Source organism: Leptosomus discolor, chromosome 2, assembly GCF_034619465.1.
Source record: "Leptosomus discolor isolate bLepDis1 chromosome 2, bLepDis1.hap2, whole genome shotgun sequence".
Classification (NCBI taxonomy): Eukaryota; Metazoa; Chordata; class Aves; order Leptosomiformes; family Leptosomidae; genus Leptosomus; species Leptosomus discolor.
Genome location: NC_141392.1, coordinates 54,265,397 through 54,286,688, shown reverse-complemented (window position 1 = coordinate 54,286,688; position 21,292 = coordinate 54,265,397). Strand labels below are relative to the sequence as shown.

Genomic DNA, 21,292 nt, shown 5'->3' with positions numbered 1-21,292 from the left:
ATTAGATCTAAATAACTTGCCCATTGAAGAAATTCCTTGTCATACAATGTTAAATGGAGAAGAACCAAAAAAATTATTACTGCATGCAGTAATTCTTTTTCCAAAGAGATATTTTTCTTAAAGGGCAATCTGAACTCACTGAAAAACAAATCATACTTCAACTTAAGACTTGAAAGGCCAATATTTTTTTTAAAGCAACTTTATGTATGTTGATTCTCACTAATGAGAACAGTGAAACTCATCAAGTCCACTCTGTAGATATTAATTTTTTTCTCTTGCATTCGTATCCATTCCCAAGTTATGATAACGCACTTTTCTTTACCAGAGGATCTGTCCTGAGTTATTTCACTACCTCTTCTGCAATCAAAAAACAAACTGAATGCATTTCATTTATAAATCCTAAAGGAAATTAAAGATGAAACAGCTGAACTATTCACTGCTGTTTGCAAGCTGTCAAATCAGGGCTGGTTCAGGAAGATGAGAAGTTTGGAGTCAATTTTTAAACAAATGGACCACAAAAGCCAAAGAAAAAGAGAATAAGCAGCATAGTGTCTACCCTCACTAAGTTTCTAGAAACTGCAAGAAAACTTTAATAAAGAACAGAGTTAGCTGACATATGTATGAGTATAATATACCAGGTAAGAGAAGTCAACATGGTTTTTGTAAAAGGAAATCATATCCAACAAACCTCTGAAAACGTTAACAAGCATATGGCTAATGGAAACACCAATTAAGCTGCCTGCACAATTTTAAAGTCCTTCAACAACATCTCTCAAAGGAAACTAAACCCAAACAGAGTAGAGATCCTTGAACATATGAGTAATTGGTCAAGGTATCAGGAAGTAAAGCAGGCTAGAATAAAGACAGGCTGGCAGTAATTGATTAGTTCATGGGTGGTGGTAATTGGTACAGACCCCCAAGGATCTGTGGTACTCAGTTTATTCATAAATAACTTGGAAAATTAGAACAAGCATATTAATGCGATGTGTCTGCTGACAGTACCAAAGCATATATTCCAGGTAGAAATCAGAATTCCAGTGAAGAACTGCAGAAAACCTTAAATTTTTATTGTCCAGCTATGTAAACGCGAAGCAATGCATAAACACAAAGGACTTTGAGCTGACTATTAACACTGTCAGCTCAGAAGAACGAGACTATTTTATAGTAGGTTGTTCTAAGGAAGTATCTGCTTAATGCTTGCAGCATCAAAAGGCTAACCCAGTCTCAAGATCGAGAAAACAAAACCAAACGTAATTATTCCACATCATAAATCCAGCGTGCCAACATCTGGAATATACTATGTTGTTGTGTTTCTCTTTTATAAAACAAAGATAAAATAGAACGGTCAAAAAAAGAAAGTTAGAGCAGAGCAAGAAGAGGTCTAGGAGGAACTTGATTAAGACCAGTACAAGATGATGGAGATATGGGTAAGTTTATGAAACAAAGTGACAGAGGGAATTAATTAGGTGCATGCAATGAAACTGGAAGGTACAAAATTGCTCTTCAAATAACGTACTTTGAGGCTTATACAGACATTCTGAACATACAAAGAAATCTCATACATCTCTGATGTTCTAATAATTCAGCTCTGATGTTCTAATAATTCAGCTCTGATGATCTAAGGCTTAGATTACTTCAGAGACTCCCCCTTCAACGAAACTCTTCATTGGTAGAACTAACAAACACAACCATGAACACTGAGTCCGAACCACTACACACAAAACCAAATACCATCTTGTGAAAAGTTCAGCACACAGCTAAGGAAAACACACCAGCAGGGATACAGGAAACAGGCCTAGCTGGTACTGAACAATGAGACAGAGATTTTACAATTAGCAAAATGTAATCAAGATTAACTTTGGGTTTTTTAAATAAAATACCTCAACTTGAATATGATATGTTTTTTTTTTTTATCTCAGTCTTTCAAAAAGCCTACATTCTCTTAAGAATTAAGTTTTTAAAATTAAGTTTTAAAGAAATAAATGCCATTCAACGCCATTGTTCTTTCTAAACCTCCCCCAGTTTTATTTCAAACCTTGATCTTATCCTACAAAGAAAAGGTGTGTTTATAGAAATGTCCTAACAAGACTATTTAATGGTTTCTTCCCTCCCCCACTTTTCAGAACATGTGAGATCCCGAATTACAGAAATTTCTACCATCTTATTTCAACTTAAGACTCAAGCTCTTAACACATGTGAAAGTCACACTCAGTAACAGAAAAAAGATCTGAAACCTTCCCCCCCCAGTCCCACAAATTAGTAAAGAAATCCAATCCATGCCAGTCACCGTTTCACAAACATATTATTCAAGCTCCACGGCTCCTTTACAGAAAGCTTCAAGTATTTGCAATTTCAAAGAGACCTATTTATGCATCCACTTCTGACAGAAGCGGAAGGAATGAAAAAATAATGAAAATCACTGTTAGAATAGCAAATGGTATCTTCATAGTAAGTAATGCAGATGAAAAATGTTACCTCATCATGTGTGTATCTGTAATCTGCCTTCTTTGACTTCAGATCCCATAATACCACTGTTCCAGACTCAAAGCCAATCAGAAGCTGCAATAATAAGAAATATAGTAAGTCTTTATGAGGATAAGAAAAATAATACTGTTCGCAATGCCTGTAGTTTTTGCCCCAAAGAGATGTAGCATAGCACTACATGCAGTAACTGCAAGTAGTTACAATGACAAATTAGTGAGAAGCGGTGAAGACCTCAATGTTAGACAGATTTACTCTGTACTTGTCACTTTCCTTAAATTCCAGCTAATACAACTGATACTCATGCAAAATTACATTCTCCTGAAGAGTCTTTGGAAATCCTTTTGAGTTCCACAAAGGTCAACATTATACTTCCCTAAGTGTATTCCTTCCTGAAAAAAAAAAGGGGGGGTGGGGGGTGTGTGTGTGGGGGGGTGGCACATACAGTGTGGAAAAGAACAAGAACTGTTTATTGTGCATTTTCCTCACTGGAACTTGTTCTGCATAGATTTGCTGGAAGAACACACTATCCTTCCTGAAGTTCTAGGTAACGGTTCAGCGTCTATAAAGAAACTACATAATATAAGCTTTTTCCAGATGTTAATCACAATTAAGATAACTGGCTAAAGGACACTAAGAACATTAGTTGTTAAGAGCAAAGCTAGAGAGAAATTAAACAAGATAATTTTCCAAATAATCTCTTTCCTAGAAGCAAGACTAAGCCATTTCCGCAGGGACTGAAGATTCAAATGGCTCATAATAATTAGTCTAACACATTGAGTATCTAAGTGTTTTGCTCTCCTGTCTTAGGTGACACTTCTCTTAATGAAAAGGAAAAAAGGCCAACATAAGGCAGTAGTAACAGTCTTGGCACCTGTTATATAGAAGACAACGCAGCTTCATCTTTCACAGTTTCTGGATCTACTGCGAGACCTTTCCTTTGAGCAATGCTGCTACAGGAGAAGCAGCTCCCAGTATTAAGTAACATGCCTTCACTCCCAGTTCTTTTTCCCCAGCATGGACATACAGAAAAGGAATAGTTGGCTGTTGGGATTTACTCACTGTTGAAACAGCCTACTTCCTGGGAGCAAACTGAAGTGCCATGAGGAGTGTCCTTCATACTACAAGTTAGAAAACACTGCCTTCACAAACATGCCGTTGTACTCAAGGATAGAGAACTAAATCAATATGGTCTATTGCTGTATCCAGAGGTTTTGCCTGGACAGTCTTTTCAGCATGTTAAGATTTTCAGGGTGAACAGTTATTTCCAGTATGAAAAACAGAGAATCTCCTACCAGCTTACAGATCTAATATTTGATCTATTTCAGTGCTACACAACACTAAAATATCCCCAAAATATTAGACATATTTGATCTGCTAAAAGTGAATATTAGATTTTTTTCTCACTACAGTGTCATGTATACTACTATGTTAAATGACCTTGCTTAGCACAAGCCATACTTCATATTCTTTCCTATTTTAACTTCAAACACTACAAAAATCACTGTGATTAGAAGGCTAATAGCATGAACAAATTTTAAAAGTTAGTATGCAGGAGGTTCTTGCAACTGGACGGGTTTTTTTCAGCAATATTTTTCTTATGAAAAAGAAGATGAGTGTAAGGTCAGATTCTAAAACTGATTGATAGCGTAATTGATAAAGCCAGTAATTTTTTAACTTTAATTGACAATAATTAAGTGTGTGGTGGGGGTGTAATACACCCGAATAAATAGAACATTTGTCTTTTTTGACGTTACCACAGCTTCACCACATTCATATACTACGGTCCATGGTTCTGCAGGGTGATTCAAAACTAGTTCTACAGAGAAACTCATTAGTTATGCACTTACCGCAGTGAGCTTCATCCCAATGAAAAAAACCTCTCTAATTCATTAAATTCTCCTTGTTGATGAAAACCTCAGGTGTCTAGGATACAAGCTTGTAACTAGCATGCTATTAAAACATTCAAACCACTGCTGAGACACTCCCTTTCTTCTGTTTTATCTACCACTAACATGTCAAGTGAAAAGCAAGTAATGAAAAACATTTTTCTCCTGCATATATGGAACAGTAGTAAGCAGAATTATTTTGTCTCTCCTTGAAGATTCTTCACAAATGGGAGTTCAAAACTCCAAGACATTTGAGACATTACACTGACGAAATCATTCAAAATTTAATCCATCGATCTGTTCAATCACTTACGCCTGATTAATCTAGAACCAAGTCAGTAATGAAAATCTGTTTAAAGTGGCATCAAGATCTCTCCGGCTAAGTTATAACCATACTTTGTCAGGGGTCTACACACTTTTGGAAAAGATACATCTAAGACTGATGGTTTCCAAACCCTTCTTTCATTTTTTGCTTTACTCTTATTGTCAAAATTAAGGAAAATCCCTCCTGCTTACTCTTCAGTGTGGACCAAGGGATCTGAACAAAAGTTGCAGCAGACCACAGAGATTTGCTAAATAGCTATATGAGACACACAAGCTAAAGAGGCTGAAGATCCTTCATAAAGGGGGCGAGTCACGTGATCCCACCCCAAGACTCGTAGAAGAGGTCTGTTACTGAAGCACAGACTTAGTCTTGCAACCATGACTTAAGTGGGAAATGGATGATTTGGTACTATATACCACAGTAATTGCTGTCACATAGAGAAGGCATAATAACATTTTAACTCCTTGCTTTGTAATTCACAAAGTCTTCACTGTGAACCAAAGCTATGGGTTCTATGTTGGTTTTGCATGAGCCTCACATCAGGTGTCCCAAAGCAAACAGGCAATACCTATAGATTTACTTTAGTAATACAGAAGGAACTCATGACCATCAAGTTCCTTGCTCAAGTTGTTCTTTGTGGCTGCTATGTCACCGGACAAAAATTATTGCCTTGAAAGGGCTTCAAGACTGTGTACTATAAAACTTCTTGTCAAGATAAAAGGATGATTATGTTAATACTATTTTGAAAGCAGGAAAAGACAAGTCTAATACATAGCTCACTCTTACATGTTTTAGCTGAGTTGACTTTTCAGATGTATCTAGTTGTACTACAGGCCAGTTTGGTTTTAAGCAATTTATTATAATCACTAGATGCTGTCTGCTACATGACAGTATGTCAGTTAGACCTCAAATCTGATAAAAACTGTTGCCTTGGATTAGCTAAAGACAAAGTACACAGTATTCTATATAAATACGCTACATACATAAGCATTTTAAGCTTGTGTAACAGCAAGACCCAAGAGCATCATAAAGTTTACTTAATTTCCATTCCAACACTACTGCATTAAGGTTATGACTGGGTTTTTTGGTAAAATCTTAATTTTTACCGCCATAAATAAAATTCTTTGCTTTTGTTTTCAAGAATTCTTGCAATTAAGCACTTCCAGCTGTGTTTCCAAATGTTTCTGATTAAAAAATTGCATTCCATTATTCTAGTGATGTGTCCTACAGTCATGTCTGTACCTTGCTTCATATTATTTTCAGAGCCTAAAACCTTGATTTAGCCTTCCTTTTGTCCTCAACTACTTAATCCTTCTGTCAAAAGCAGTGGTATCTATACTTTAAAAAGTCTTGCTTGAAGAATAATGCATTGAATACTCTTTAAACATATCTTACCTTTCCTTCATCCATTGGATTGTCACTAATGTGGACAATAGGTCCTGGGTGAGTTTTGGACGACCTAAACAAGAAATATTTCCATTTAATTAAAACAAAATTCCCTTGCCCGAAACTGAACCTCAAAATGATTGCAAATAATACAGATTCCGCAGACATAGACTCCATGTAAGCAAGCTATTGACATTTCTGCATGGAATTACTTCTACTTTTATCTTCAAGCCCATAAATTCTTTCTATCTATTTTTAGGCAATTAGTTTCTGTCTTTTTATAAGAAGGAAAGACTTATTTACTACTTATTCACAACGCAAAAAAAAAAACCCACCATTACCTTTACAATATTGATCTTAACATTTGATGTCACAGAATTGACACAGTTGGAGAAAATGTTTATTTTTATGCTGGAAAACAGGTCTTGCCATTATGCATATTCATTATTCTTGCCCCCCAAGCTGGGCATTGTTAAAACAACACAGAGTTAAGACTTTCTGTTGACTTCTTGCTACTGAAAAACATGGACTACTGAAGAGCTGTGTTAGTTTCAACAGCTTTTGGCAAGTCATGGACTATATTTTGAAGACAGACATAATGTTCTGGGAACAAAACAACAGCACAGGAACAGCAGCACAAAAGTATATGTTTACACCCACAAAACACTATATTTGTATACACAAATTTATTATTAAAAAAAGAGGAGCAATGACAATAGTCATAAAACATGCTTTGCTCTTGAAACAGGCTTATTTAAATTTACATTTTCAGCCAGCAATTTTATACTCAGCGTGCATTGGCCCTCTTACAATGCATATCTACGTAGTACGGCCTTTAAGCCCAAAACTGTAGAATTGACATTCCTGCCCAAGTACCAGCCACATCTTTATTTTATTTTTCTAGTTCTTTCTCACCACAGATCATGGTTTTTATGTCTATTATTACATTGTCTATTTTGTCTACTTTCATGTCTATTCCAAGCACTATAACAAAATAGTGTTATAGGGAGAAAAATACACTAACCCTAACACTTCACACTTACGATAATATAAAGTATTTACACGACTACTTAAGTACTTTGGCCACATATTTGCTGTAGTAAGACTAATATAGGGGCCGCTCTAGGTAACAATGTCATTTCTATAACTGATGTTAATAACACCTGGGACACTTCTGTTCCCTCCCCTCAACAGACAATACTTGATCAAACTCACAGTTCAATGGCTTTATTCCACATGATGACATAGCCTGAGAGAGTAAATGATTCCACATTGACAATGTGAATGTTTCCTCTTTCGGTGCCCACGTATAGCCATTTACTTTGGAAAGGTAGATGACAAAATGTTATCCTGAAAGAGAAAACCACCAAAAAAGGAATTAAAGACAAGTCTCTTAAATATCCTACACTTCAAGGTCTACATTGCCAAAAGGTAGAAGAAAGGCAATAGACCAATAGGAAAACAATAAGACAAGTTACAGGTAGAGAAAAGTAAAAAAGCAAGTACGTGACAAAAATAAGAGATGCACAGATAATGTAAAAACATTGAATAAACAGAAAATAGAAACCAAGGTATTCTAAAACTATGAAGTCATTCATATAAAAAATCACATGTCCATCTTTGAAAATTATCATATTGCATGTATTTGCTCAAGATTACTGTAATTTTAAACTTAAAATACAATACTATTACTGTATAATCTATAAATCTCCCTTTGAAATCTATCTAATTTCAACTTTTAAAGAACAAAGGATTTTTAGAAGTAGCCTTATGCAGATTAAGCTGGTTTCAGGTGAGGACACAAAGACAGCAAATAAAGCATAAGAAATGTGAGTTTACATATAACTCAAAGTATCCCCTAAAGAGCAAATCTAAAACTAATCCTAAACAATTAAAATTACTTTTATAATTACTTTTATAAAAGTAGTTTAAATTTGGGGTTATTGTTCCACTTAAACTGCACTTTTATTTTCTGCCTTATAGTTTTCTCCTATAAGTACCTGAACAAAACCCAAAAGCTAATGACTGTTTGTACCAGCAGACCACAGCTTAACCATAGCTCCAGCACATACATTAGTATTTGAAGACCTGGTTATTTCTGTCCTCTTGGCACCTGCTTATTGTTTACTATTTCTTCAAAACTGATAAGGACATAAAGTCTGTAGGAACTGAAGCTTCTAGAGTATCATAGAGTTGTGTTGATGACACAAAACTGGGAGGAGTGGCTGACACATCAGAAGGCTGTGCTGCCATTCAGTGAGACCTGGACAGGCTGGAGAGCTGGGTGGGGAGAAATTTAATGAAATACAGCAAGGGCAAGTGTAGAGTCTTGCGTCTGGGAAAGAACACCCCATGTACCAGTATAGGTTGGGGATTGACCTGTTAGAGAGTAGCGTAGGGGAAAGGGACCTGGGGGTCCTGGTGGACAGCAGGATAACCATGAGCCTGCAATGTGCCCTTGTGGCCAAGAAGGCCAATGGCATCCTGGGGTGTGTTAGAAGGGGTGTGGTCAGTAGGTCGAGAGAGGTTCTCCTCCCCCTCTATTCTGCCCTGGTGAGACCCCATCTGGAATGTTGTGTCCCATTCTGGGCCCCTCAGTTCAAGAAGGACAGGGAACTGCTTGAAAGAGTCCAGCGCAGAGCCACAAAGATGGTTCAGGGGGTGGAACATCTCCCTTATAATGAAAGGCTGAGGGAACTGGGTCTCTATAGCTTAGAGAAGAGGAGACTGAGGGGTGACCTCATTAATGTTTATGAACACGTAAAGAGTGAGTGTCAGGAGGATGGAGCTGGGCTCTTCTTGGTGATGGCCAATGACACGACAAGGGGCAAGGGGTGCAAGCTGGAGCACAAGAGGTTCCACATTAACATAAGGAAAAACTTTTTCACTGTGAGGGTGCCAGAGCACTGGAACAGGCTGCCCGGAGAGGCTGTGGAGTCTCCTTCCCTGGAGACATTCAAAACCCACCCGGACGTGTTCCTGTGTAACCTACTCTAGGTGGTCCTGCTCTGGCAGGGGGGGTGGACTAGATGATCTTTCGAGGTCCCTTCCACCCCTAACATTCTGTGATATCTGATTTTTCTATACATAAGAAATAATAACCTGAAATTAGAGTCTAGAAGTTTTCTGGAAACTGTAAACTCTAAACCACTTTAACCTTACGGGGTCCAATATTGAAAGAAATTGCCAAACTACTTGAACTATCAAACTTGGGCTTTCAGAAATGTTTTAGTGATAAGGTAAAATAATTATTCAATGGAAATTTTTTCTGTCAGCTCTAATCCTTAGCTTTACAGATTTTCTACTCTTGTTTTCTCCCAGTTGGGCTCCCTTCTTGCCAAATCCATGCATCACTTCACAGGCATGTTAATTATTTATGCAAAGAACAGCTTTAGATCCTTTGCATTAGATGCTGTATATACACAAACTTAACTCCAGCAAAGGCTTACAGCAGCAATGAAAAATTTGCTAGTGGCTGAAAAGATCTTAATCTGTATTATAGGTTTCAAAAGTTAAGGCTTCTGTAGTAATACTACTTGGATCAAAAGCATACCGCTTTACTTTTTATATCACTAATTTCCTCCTAGTTGAAGAACACAGTTTGCTCAAGCAAATCTTTAATTTATCTGTTTTCTAACTTCCTTGATTTCTTGTGCTTGAATATTGAAGCCAAAAGGCTGCACATATTTCATTACGCAGAAAAAGGACTACATACAAGACTTAAAATGCTCTTCCAACTCACTGAACTTTTACAGGTTGTAACATTCTTATGAAGCACAGTAATCTGCAGAGACCACAGGTTAAGTACTTGAGTTTCCCCAATATCCTTGAAAAAAAAAAAAATTATTGAAAGCTAAATCACATACATCTATACACACCTCCTAGGCAGGCCCTAAAACCTTACCGTCCAGTAACAGAGCTCTCCCACTACAAGGAGGTCATGGGGAAGGGGAAAGAGATGCAGTATGAAAACAGAAACCCTCAGCAGTCTGCACCACAGCTTCTTTTTGTGCCAGGACTCCACGTGCCAGAAGCAGCTGGCAGTCAGATCAGTTGGATCTAAAAACATGGCCTAGCAGCCAGAAATAATATTCAGGAGCAGGGTCACAGGCCTATCTGTCTTGATCTGCAAGTTAATATTGTCAATTACAATTGTCCAACACTTGCATTATGAAAACCAATCTATTTCACATCATTTAGAGGTGGGCAAAAATACAAGCTGAGGCTACAACTTTCATTAGTGTTGCCCTTTTGCTACAGCAAAGAAGTGTCCAGCTCCTCAATACTCTTGATACCCTCCTTGAATATGCAGCCATATTCAATTTATTGTCTTGTTTGTGCAAGTGAGATTAATTTTGTCAGGAGTTATCAAGCAATGACATGATTCCACACCAACAGTAAATTGGAGCTGAACAAGTGTCTTCACAAAATGTTTAAACTGAAAGGCAGGAGGTTGAACAGACTTCAAAATTGTTAAGTATAAAACAGGGGTTTTAACCCTATCCTTCAAAGCGCGATTTTACAAGTCTTCTACAATCAGAAGAAAGTCTTATATAACCTAAAAAATTATTCTTAGAGCTTTCATGTTTCACAGAACAACTGATGACTAGTTAAACCCAAAACGAATTTGTCATGCTGATCCTGCTATAAGTATAGAATCATTTCACCTTGAATGTGGTGTTACTCCGTTTGCAAATATTTTATTTGTTATTTCTTTATTTTCTTAATAGAAAAAGCATGTCTTCCAACTTTCAGAAAGTCAGTTATATTTTTGTCTAAAATAAGTAACTTCAGATAACCGCATTTATTTTAGCAATTTACAGAATAACATTTCCAACATTAAAGTTCATGTACTGAGCTTCTCTCTCTCCAGTGATCAAGGGTTCATCTTAAACTATGTAGATTTTAAACAACATTGGAAACATTACAGCTCTCAAAAACTAAAATTCAGTGCATCTATGACCATCTGAAGGAACAGTGACGACATACTGGCATGTCAATGCACAGCCTACATTTGGTAGCCTCGCCTACTCTGTTGAAAATTGGACTGAGGATTAAAGGGATTCAAACTTCTTCTGGAGGATGGAAACAAAAGGTCAAGGTCTTCTTGGTGGTAAGGCAGTAATCGCTTATTTAATACTTGGTCAAGAACAGCTTTTTTTTTTTTTTCTTAAGAATGCAGATTTTTTCCAGAATCCTATCTTTCAGCCACCACAAGGTTAGAATAATATACTCCATCCATAACATATTTTAAGATCAACAGAAGTGGAAGTTGCAATATAATGCTCTGTCCATTTCTGTAACTCAAGAATTCTTCCCCCTCTCTCCTCATCCACAAATGCATACATACATAAATGTGGAAACTACAATCAATTGTTGGGAGCAGATCAAAAAATGCGCTCAAGCCAAGTTAAAATTTTTACAAGTCTTTCCCACACACAAACCCCAGCTGCCTGAATACAATGTATCAGTCAAAAGCAGAGAACCATATTCTTCCTTTCCTGCATCAAGCTGTTTTGGTCAGAAATACTAGAACAGAAGCATCTATTAAAAAAATAGACTACTTTTGTGCATCTAAAGAGAGCGCCTGGGACTGTCTGAGCCAGTGATCCCAGAAAGTAGGCTTTTGCAGGCAGATCCTTCATGACACATCAGATTCCTCACGTTATCTCCAAAGAAGTTTCAGCTACCTCAGTAAATATAGTACATTTTGTGAAACGGATCGAACTTTTAGCATAATGCAAGTATTGTGCACGGTACTTTATTCCAAATATTTCACTTGCCCATACTTGTACAAAGAAAAAACCCTTTACAGAAAAAAACAATGCTTTAAAGAGATTTTTTTTTCAATCTGAAATCTAGAGTATGATTTTAATATATGCTAACATCACTGATAAAATGAGGTACTATTACACAACCTCAACACAGTCAGAGTAGTTCTAAATTCTACTGTAGCTGTACTTTTCTCTAAGCACAAAATCTTCCTCCTCACTGCATACATATTCGCAAAGCCACTCTTTCCTCTGTTGCCCCCTTCCAAAACAAACCACAAGAAGTTCCACTTTCCTGTGAAATGAATTTGTAAGAGTTGAACTAATAGTTCCAGAAAACAAAATTATACACACTACAGTACCAATGAAAAAACACTGATAGAAGAAAAACCTGCATAACAATTTTCTTGTTCTTATTGTACTTCAAATAAAATTTGTGTGATTACTTATGAGAGAGTATTAGTAGTGACAGGAGAGTCTTTACAAAGCTGTTTGTAAACCTACTGGAAGAATTTCCTTTCTTAACTGCAGACCATGTGTCTTTTCTGATAATCTGTAAAAGTTAGTTAAGAAAAATCTTAATTGTGGTTGTTTCACAACATATATCAAAATAGTTATTATAGCAACTGATAGTATTCCCTAGAGGAATTTAATTACAGAAATATCAAAGAATACAATTTATTAAGTTAATATACAAGTCAAAGAATTAGGCTTTTAATGGAAATATTAAGTAAAAATGACAGGCTGTTATCTTGAGTGTATTATTATGACAACAGAAATCCTTCTAAATTAATCTCTACCTTTTCTTAGTCTACTGCATTATGAAGTATTATACGTTCTTCAGAATTTTCCACTGCTTTAACAAGGCACAGTGACAAATACTTTGATGAATGACAAACACTGATAACAGGTTTTATTTTTAAGTCACTAAAACTGTTTCTAGAACCTCAGGGTATCATTACAGGTCTGCAGTTGCTGTAATTACACTAGCTGCTCAGATCATTACTGTATATAGAAAATAAAAATTTTCTAAAAAGAAAAGAGTTAAGCTACCAAAGTTGTGTTCTGTATAGCTCTGCCTCCAACCTTTCATGCATGAGATAGCCACCATATAAAATTCAGAAGCGGAAAAGTTTAATTCTTATGTTAGCCTAGACTCCATGTCCATGGTCTCTCTCAATGGAGATAAAAAGGCAAGAGCCAGTGTCAGAATGACATACTGATGGAAGCAAGCAGTGGCTGTGATTTTGCCAGACTGCTGCAAGGGGTCTATTCCCAGATCTGGTAACTGCAATAAGCTTAAAATACCTACAGATACAAAAAAGGCCTGAAGGGGCAAGAAGGCAGGTGTAGAGGAAGAATTCCCCTCCAATGCAACCCAAAATTGTCCCCCTCCAAAAGACCATGTGGATAACACAGTGTACCATAGAAACTGGACCAGGTACTTCAATTCCATTTAGATCCCATAACAGGACTCCAAATGATGCTTCTTGAAATTCTTTCACTTGAAGGGCTGTCTCTGAAGGCAGCTGAGAAGCACCTGTGTTCAGTATCGGAGCTGCGGTGTACACTAGCGGTGTCAAGATGGAGTAATGGGGAAGAAAGAGCCAAGAACAGAAATAAAATTGTCATCATCAATGTGATCAATAGTGGGGTCAATTTTAGAAGTTTTTGTAGGTTGCTGCAGGTATTTGTACTTTTACAATGTAACATTCCTAATATATTTCATTTATCAAGTCAAATTTCACCTCTGTTTTAAGACTGCTTTTCAAGCTTCAGTTGTACTTCATTCAGCAGGGGTCTCCACAGTTTTATTCACACACAAACGGAAAAGGGTTGCATCACTGCTTGTAACGCTGACAAAAGGCCAATGCACACATGCCTTTTGAGGCAACTATTTGAAAACTAAGAAAAATTTTCAATATTGAAGGATTTCACACCAAATACCCTAAATATCTGAGGATCTCTTACCACTGATAAAATCTCCTACACTACATATTCATGAGCTCTTGTTGGTATATTTGACACGACTCAAAAAGTAAGCAGATCTTTAGTATCAGAAGACACTTGGGTAACTTGCTCTAACACACACAGCTCAGGCTGACCATTTCACCTGGGAAGTCACACACTACAACTTAAAAAAATGGCCACGTCAGTGACGTAGCTTTCCCATGGCAGACAGAAGACTTGTGGCCATCACTAATGGAGAAAAGTCTGTCAGACAGGCAGGACTCAATGACTGGAGATTGAATTCTGCCCAGGAACATGGCAGTTGGCCATTATGTGCCTCATATCACTGTGAAAGTCATCAGAGTGCAAGGAAAACAACTAACAGGACAATGGGGACAGTTTTTTTAAAGCTGTTTCTTAGAAACCCGAAATCTCAGAGTAATAGGACTCAGCACTTCAGTTTTGCCTCAGTGCCAAAGGCAGCAGAAGGCAACTGATGCAACTGCAGTTCCATCAACTGACAGGTGGGACTCTGCACACACAGCCTCAAAAAAACATTTTCCAAAAGAATCTGATCTTCCATGAAACAGATCTTCAGATCTGCAGCAAATCCAGGCAGTCAAGAAGTTAATTTTCTCCTGCTAACTTCTTGAAACAAGAAGAAACTCCTAATTACATCATTTAGTGGATCACCATTGAGTGACAATTTTAAGCCCACCAGATAAGAGGACTTTATATGACATCATAAAGGGAAGCAGACTCAGTGATTATTTCCTTTCACTCTCAAGACGACATACAGTTTAAAAAGTGTAAAAAAATTTAGTTACGTGTGAAAATCTTAGTTGTGTTGTATATTAAAGTTGTACTTGGTATACCATTGACTTTGCAAAGACTCCAAATATTTAACTTCTCAGAAGTATTGTTCGGATATGTATCTTAATCCTTCTCTAAGTTACACTATAATGCTATCCTAAAGCACATTGGGCAAAGGGGATAAGGCCAGTCCTCAAACAAAGGCTGGAAGTGACACAGTGATATTGATACACAGAAAGGGGAAGAAAACGACCCACAAAAACCCACAAGTGATGTCTATCATCACCTGCTCTCACAGGCAAGAAAACCTGTACATCCTTCTGCTATCCACAAAGTGGCACAATTGGTCAGTTTATAATTTCAGTGAAGCGGAAGGAAAAGTTCTCTCACATAAAAGTTAAGTCTTGTTTATTAATAAGTAGCAAATAGAATTGAGATTTTTCACTCACTGTAGACAGAATTTGTTTTAAACACAATGCTAAAGTTGCTGTTTACAGCAGGATACACACTCACTGATACTTAAAGAATAATTTTGTAACTCTGAGTTCTGCAGTTTCATGCTAAGAAAAACTATTTAAATTCCGCACCACAAAAGTTGACATATTAAAAATTAAACTGCTGTCGATGCATTCAGTGATCAACATGCAAAGCACTCACACACTAAACAGTTCTATTTTTATGCTACGGTTCTGGTTCTTGTCTTTATGCTAAGTCACAAAGCAAGTAAACTATTCTTTCAGTATTAGAACAGGGAATCTTAGGTCAGGAAGGATGCAAGTCTTAGATAACTAAACAAATTTTTCGTACTTCTACATAAAGCTGGTTTGGCTTGCAGCAAAGGAGACTCAAATTTGTTATCCCACGTGGCTTTTTTTTTTTTAAATAAAGTTAGTCTGTCACTTCACTCTCTCTTAAATTGGTTCTGTGAAAGTCCCTGGCTCATTAGTGATGTGTTTGACCTTTCACACATTAGATCAGCACAAAGTTTAATAGTTTCTGCATGGTAAGAAAACTAAAGCCAGATTGGATATCTATCTCATAACATGCTCTCAGTATCTACCCTAATAAGAAGGGCTAACTATGCTTATTTCATAGTTAAGTCTAGCCTAACATTAACATTCACTACTAAGTCAAAACAAATTTTACATGAGGCTTGCATTACATGTGAACACACAACAATTTTATTACACATAGGATATTTATACAGGCACATAGATGACAAACTACATTGTGATTCACTGAAGAAATCTCAGAGAAGTACAAAACCTAGGATACTAAATAAGTTCACACACTGAATTGTGCGTTCTGCAGAGGTACTGCTTACACACTTGTAATTTGCATGACGAGTCACACAAACAAACCCCTACGTAAGAATCATTATGCATTTTTTTCCTGGCCTCTACACACCACTTCCTACAGTCAAGGAACATTGACCAAGCTTAGCATGACATTCGGTTTAGTATCTTCTAACTTTTGTTTGGTAACTAGAACATGAAGCAGCTGCAAAACCCACACAGATGCAACAGGAACAAAAGGCTATAAAACTTGCAAAACTAGCTTGCTTTGCACTGTGCTTCTGACATCTGCCAGTAATTTCAACTAACAGATTTGTTATACATGAAAAATTTCATCAATCACCAGTTCAGAAGACTTGCTTCAAATTACTAACCATCACTTTCACAAAAGGCAGTCAAGAGTTATAAACCTATTAAATGGCCAGTTTCCTATCTACAGACACTCAACTCAAAGATTTAACAGAGAGCATTATCTTTAAAGACTAGGGGCCACTACTTTTAAAGAAAAGCTTTGCTTGAACTTTTGAAGCTGCAGGCTACTCAGTCAAGACATTTTCCACGGTCTGTAATGGGAGAAAAAGCAACTCTTTCTCCCCACTCCCTCTTCTTGAAATTCATGAGCAGAAAAGTAAGAATTCACAATGCTTTCCAGTCATCTACTAAAGAACGCATTCTGAATTAATTTACAGGTAATTTAATACTACAATTCAATTTTCAAGTAAGTATACAAAATACTTAACACATAACTTAAGCCATGCCTGGTTTTTATTCCTTATTTGAAAGATGTTCAAAACAGGCCTGAAAGCAAGCTAGTCACACTAGATCACCAACAGGAGAAGCAAATCTGAAATCTAGAAATTGCGTTGTTAAACATTGGGCAGTAATTCTTCCCTATGGCTAAAAGCAGGGAATTAACTAGAGTTGGCAAAAGGCTGTGCCAAGAGAATGCAGAATTCATTAACAAGTCATAGCCTTATTAGTTTTTTTAATATATTTTTTTTTTCTAAACATAGTTCAAGAATAGTTTTCAAGACAAGAATATCCTTTAATCTGGCTAGCTAAGTCCTACAGTTAGCTTTCTATGTTAGAAACAACCTTCTAGTTCACATCTAATCCTGACACATTAAATCCTGATTTGGAAAGAAAATCTGAATAAAAGTTAGCCTGTGACATGCTGAGCTCAACTATTAAACAGGACACACTGCTTTTCCACAATGCGAATGCACTTCCAGGTACTCCCAATCAGTATATAATTTTAAACTTTTGCATCTACAGAGTCTTAGAGCAAATACTGATATAACTGGAATAGTTGCTTCAGTCATGTAGTAAGATTCGGCTTTGTTTCCCCTCCAAGGACATTTTTTCCAGTTTGTCAACTCATTTATTCTTTTACTTAAACTAATTTCAATGATATTGAAGTTCCCTGCACGAGCTAGTAAATTAAAATATTATTAGAGAAGATGTTGCTACAAGGCTCTGTTGTAGTATTTAATATATTAAATAATTCCTGTTTGAGAACTTAGTTATCCTTATGAGCAAATCATAACCCCACAACATAAATTATTTAAATGATTTTATTAATTAGGTACCTAACAGCTTGGCACTTGTGAATTGAGAAGACCCAGTTTTATTCATGAACACTCCTCTTAATAAACTCAGTTAATATATATCATAAGACTGACCTAAGCAAAACCCATTTACTTCAAATTCACATAACATATCAAACCTACTAGGTATAACTCACTACTAAGGACTCTTAAGTGTTATAAAAAGACATCTATTTAGAATTATTCAACAGTGAATTTCTGCAATTCTCTCAAGTTCAAAATCAAAATAGTTCCCTAGTAATGTAGTTACACAATTTCATAAAGCTTTATTTTAAAAACCAGTCAAAAGAGAACAGAACATTTGAAAACAGTTAACAGTCATCCAGTATGACTTAGTAAGTGCCTATGACAACATATTGGTTTAGGATCTTAAGTGTTCTGGCTATTTCTATATACTATTATAATGGATACTTCAAGATTTAAGTTACCAGAAGAATAAGCCCTTGTCTCAAACTATACCTTCACCACTCTTCGTAACTATGGTGCTCTTATTACCTATTTTAGTAAGTCATAGGTTTTCCTCGAAAAATCAGTACTCTGTCCAAAATTACTAACAAATACAACCATTGAAGTGATATGAGTGACCTACACTCCTTTCCACCCTTGCCCTTCTTTCTAGTAAGAGTACGCACAGTTCAACTCCCTGTGACAGGTTTTGCTAGTGAGAACACCACATTTACAGGAAAAGGATGGTTTAAAACTTCCACTCTTTAACAAAAGACATCCATACATCTAGACTCCAAGCAAGCTTCCAACAGATTTGCACACAACCAGAATCACCTATTTTAAAGCATCAGTTAGAAACCAATGTACAAGTGTGGTTTCAGGCTGCAAATCTGAATTTTAAGTGACATTCAAGTAGGAGCTACAGGTAAGAGAAGTCATTTAAGAAAGAAGTGGAAGGGAAAGGGACAAAATTCAGTTTCGGATACATCATCACTGCACCTCCTATAGCTGGACAATCCTTGTTAAACTAGAAGCTGTGAATTGCATTTCTCTCCATTTGACTTTTATGCTGCATGAAGGAACACAATCACTCCCTTGGGGCAGAGAATTTTGCTCTGTCAAAGCTTTCCGTTTTGTGCGTAACAGTTTAGCATCACAGAATGGTTTGGGTTGGAAGGGACCTTAAAGATCACCTAGTTCCACCCTCCCACCATGGGCAGGGACACCTTCCACCAGGCCAGGTTGCTCAAAGCCCCATCCAACCTGGCCTTGAACACTGCCAGGGAGGGGGCAGCCACAGATTTTCTGGGCATCTTCTCCCAGTGTCTCACCACCCTCTCAGTAAAGAATTTCTTCCTAATATCTAATCTAAATCTACCCTCTTTCATTTTGAAATCATTACCCCTTGTCCTATCTCTACAGGCCCTGGCAAAAAGTTTGTGTGCTGAACATAGAAACAACCTCAAAAGGGACTTAGAATCACTTCCTTTAACCCCAAAAAAACCCCAAGTAATCTGCACTTATGTTATTCCTGACAAATTATTTTATAATCTGCTCTTTAAAACCACAAGGTTACTCCATAACCCACCCAACAGACTGTTTAGCACTTTGTATGACATTACTTTAAAAGGATTTACATAAATATTTAATTTACCTCTTTCTATTGCTATCCATTACTTAAACTTCATTACTTCCTGCACTGTTCAACTGGGATACAAGTCACAGATTATTCTGTGTTCTTGCTAGTAACCTCTAAGCTCCCCAAGCAGGCCATGTCTGAAGCATGCTGCCCAGAAGTAGATGTAGCATTCCAGTTACCATTTTATCCATACTGGAAAATAAGGGCTAATTCCCAAAATGGAAGGACTACTTGTTATTAAAAAAAAGACACTACTTTTTGCAGAAATTTAAACTTTTAGGAGTTTAATCTAAAACGTCTCCCTAGCTTGTTTACAACACTGTTACTTGAGTCTCAAAATTTAGTCAAAATGCATGTTGTTTTCAGTTTCTCTGATCCACACAGTAGCTCTAACACTGCAGAATGCTGATTTGTCATCAAGGGGAGAAAACCTTTTAATTAAAAAATTGAACTAGTTTTCCTGTTGTCTTGTTGGTGCACAGACACACACACTTTCTTTTGTTCCAAAATTCCTCTGGAGACATACATTGGAAGCCTTCTATCCCTCCCCATTTTAAAGATGGTAAAACTGATGCTCAGCAATACAATACGTAAAGTGATATAAAAGTTGTCTCCATTTAGGTCACTAGTGTGTCCACTCACAAGTACTTTGGGCCCTAACGGCCTGCAACTCAATCCCAATGTAAAACCAGTTTCAGTTATTTAACAAGTTATGAATTGGACTGCATTCATAAATCTGATCTTACACTAGCACATAGTGTGATGGCAAGGCACAAAGCAGTAATAATCCAATTCCTACCGTTCTCGGTTAAATTTGAGTGAATGAAGTATAGCAGGTCTCTTCTGACGTAGATTCCATAGGTGTAAGGTATCATCAGCCAAGGCACTCACAAGAGCTCCCTATGAGAAAGAAAAAGTTTTAGTCAACTTATTTTTATAACCCTAGTAACAGTACAACATCATAGTGAAAATATATTACATATTTGCTACCAGGATGAAAAAAAAAAAATATTCGTAAGCATGCACATCAACACCATAGCACAGAAGTTCTAAGCAGCAGTAATCAGACAACTGATGTGAACACGTCATTCAGCTCATATTTAGTTCAGTGCTGTACTGAGGGGTGATGGGGAAGGAGAAGCTTTTTCCAGTGTGTGCACATCAGTTCCCTCACATCCACCTCCATAGAGAAATTAAGCAATGAACTCAAGTGCTAATATCTATGTGCTGACAAAGGTAGTGAGGTTTGACTTAATCATCTCCTCTGAGCTAGAAGTCCGTCTACAAATTTGGCCCCAGCTAGCTCAAGAACAGCAGCACTCCTGTCAGATCTCAGCTGCTACATCCTTAGAAAAAAAAGACCTGAAATTACTGAGGGATCAGATTAGGGATCAGTGCTCAGCTCTTGTCTAAAACAGCGACTCTTATCCAAATAAAATTCACTACCTACTCAAAAAGTTAGTACTACTGAAAGTGTACTTTAACACTTCAAGAGATAACTTGCAACGTTCAACAACATGAATAAATATTCCCATGAAAAAAGTTCTTGCTTATAGCAAAAGAGTACTCTAGAGAGAAAGATATTTGCAGCAGTTAGTCAAGCATTTTCTAAAATTAAAAAAGTTAATTTGTTATTACTGTTTGCCATTCATGCTAAGAATCACTTGTGTTAGCCGATTTTGATGCTTGCTTAATGAGAAATTGAAGAAAACACACTCTGTATCTTCTCTGAATTACAGAATATGTACATCATGTTACTAACCTCATTAATCAGGAACTGAAGCTGGATTACTGCAGCTCCACTGTCATGTTGGCAGTAGCATTCAACTCCTGGCCGACCAAAGCTGGAATTGGTGCCATTAAGGAATAATTCTTGTATGTAACAGGAAAAACAACCAACCCCATACACCATAACCAACATTGTCACTACCACTAACATCACGTTCAAAGAGGTTAACATCCCGCTTCGATAGCTAGTGCGGTCACCATATTTAACCACATACATCTGAGTGATCACCAAAAGAGTAATTTATAAACAACACAAAGTAATACAAAGACATTAAAAAACCCATCTTATTTATCCCCATGGAATACAAAAATTACGCATAACTGCTTAAATTATTTTAATAGTGTTAAATATCAGGACTAGTATAAAAGGGAGTTAATCTAAATAAGCACCATAATCACATG

The 21,292-nt window shown here is 36.8% G+C and overlaps 1 protein-coding gene across 5 annotated transcripts in view; it reads right to left on the bottom strand.

The window, feature by feature from the left end:
* STXBP5 (syntaxin binding protein 5) overlaps positions 1-21,292 on the bottom strand; it is a 112,980-nt gene that overhangs the window by 60,095 nt on the left and 31,593 nt on the right. For all 5 annotated transcript variants that reach the window (XM_086461086.1, XM_086461087.1, XM_086461088.1 and 2 more), the window contains exons 3-7: positions 20,865-20,946; positions 19,902-20,002; positions 7,297-7,431; positions 6,091-6,154; positions 2,476-2,559 (exon numbers count right to left, since the gene is read on the bottom strand). In XM_086461086.1, coding sequence (XP_086317212.1) covers positions 2,476-2,559; positions 6,091-6,154; positions 7,297-7,431; positions 19,902-20,002; positions 20,865-20,946 — 466 coding nt within the window. The remainder of the gene's footprint in view (positions 1-2,475; positions 2,560-6,090; positions 6,155-7,296; positions 7,432-19,901; positions 20,003-20,864; positions 20,947-21,292) is intronic.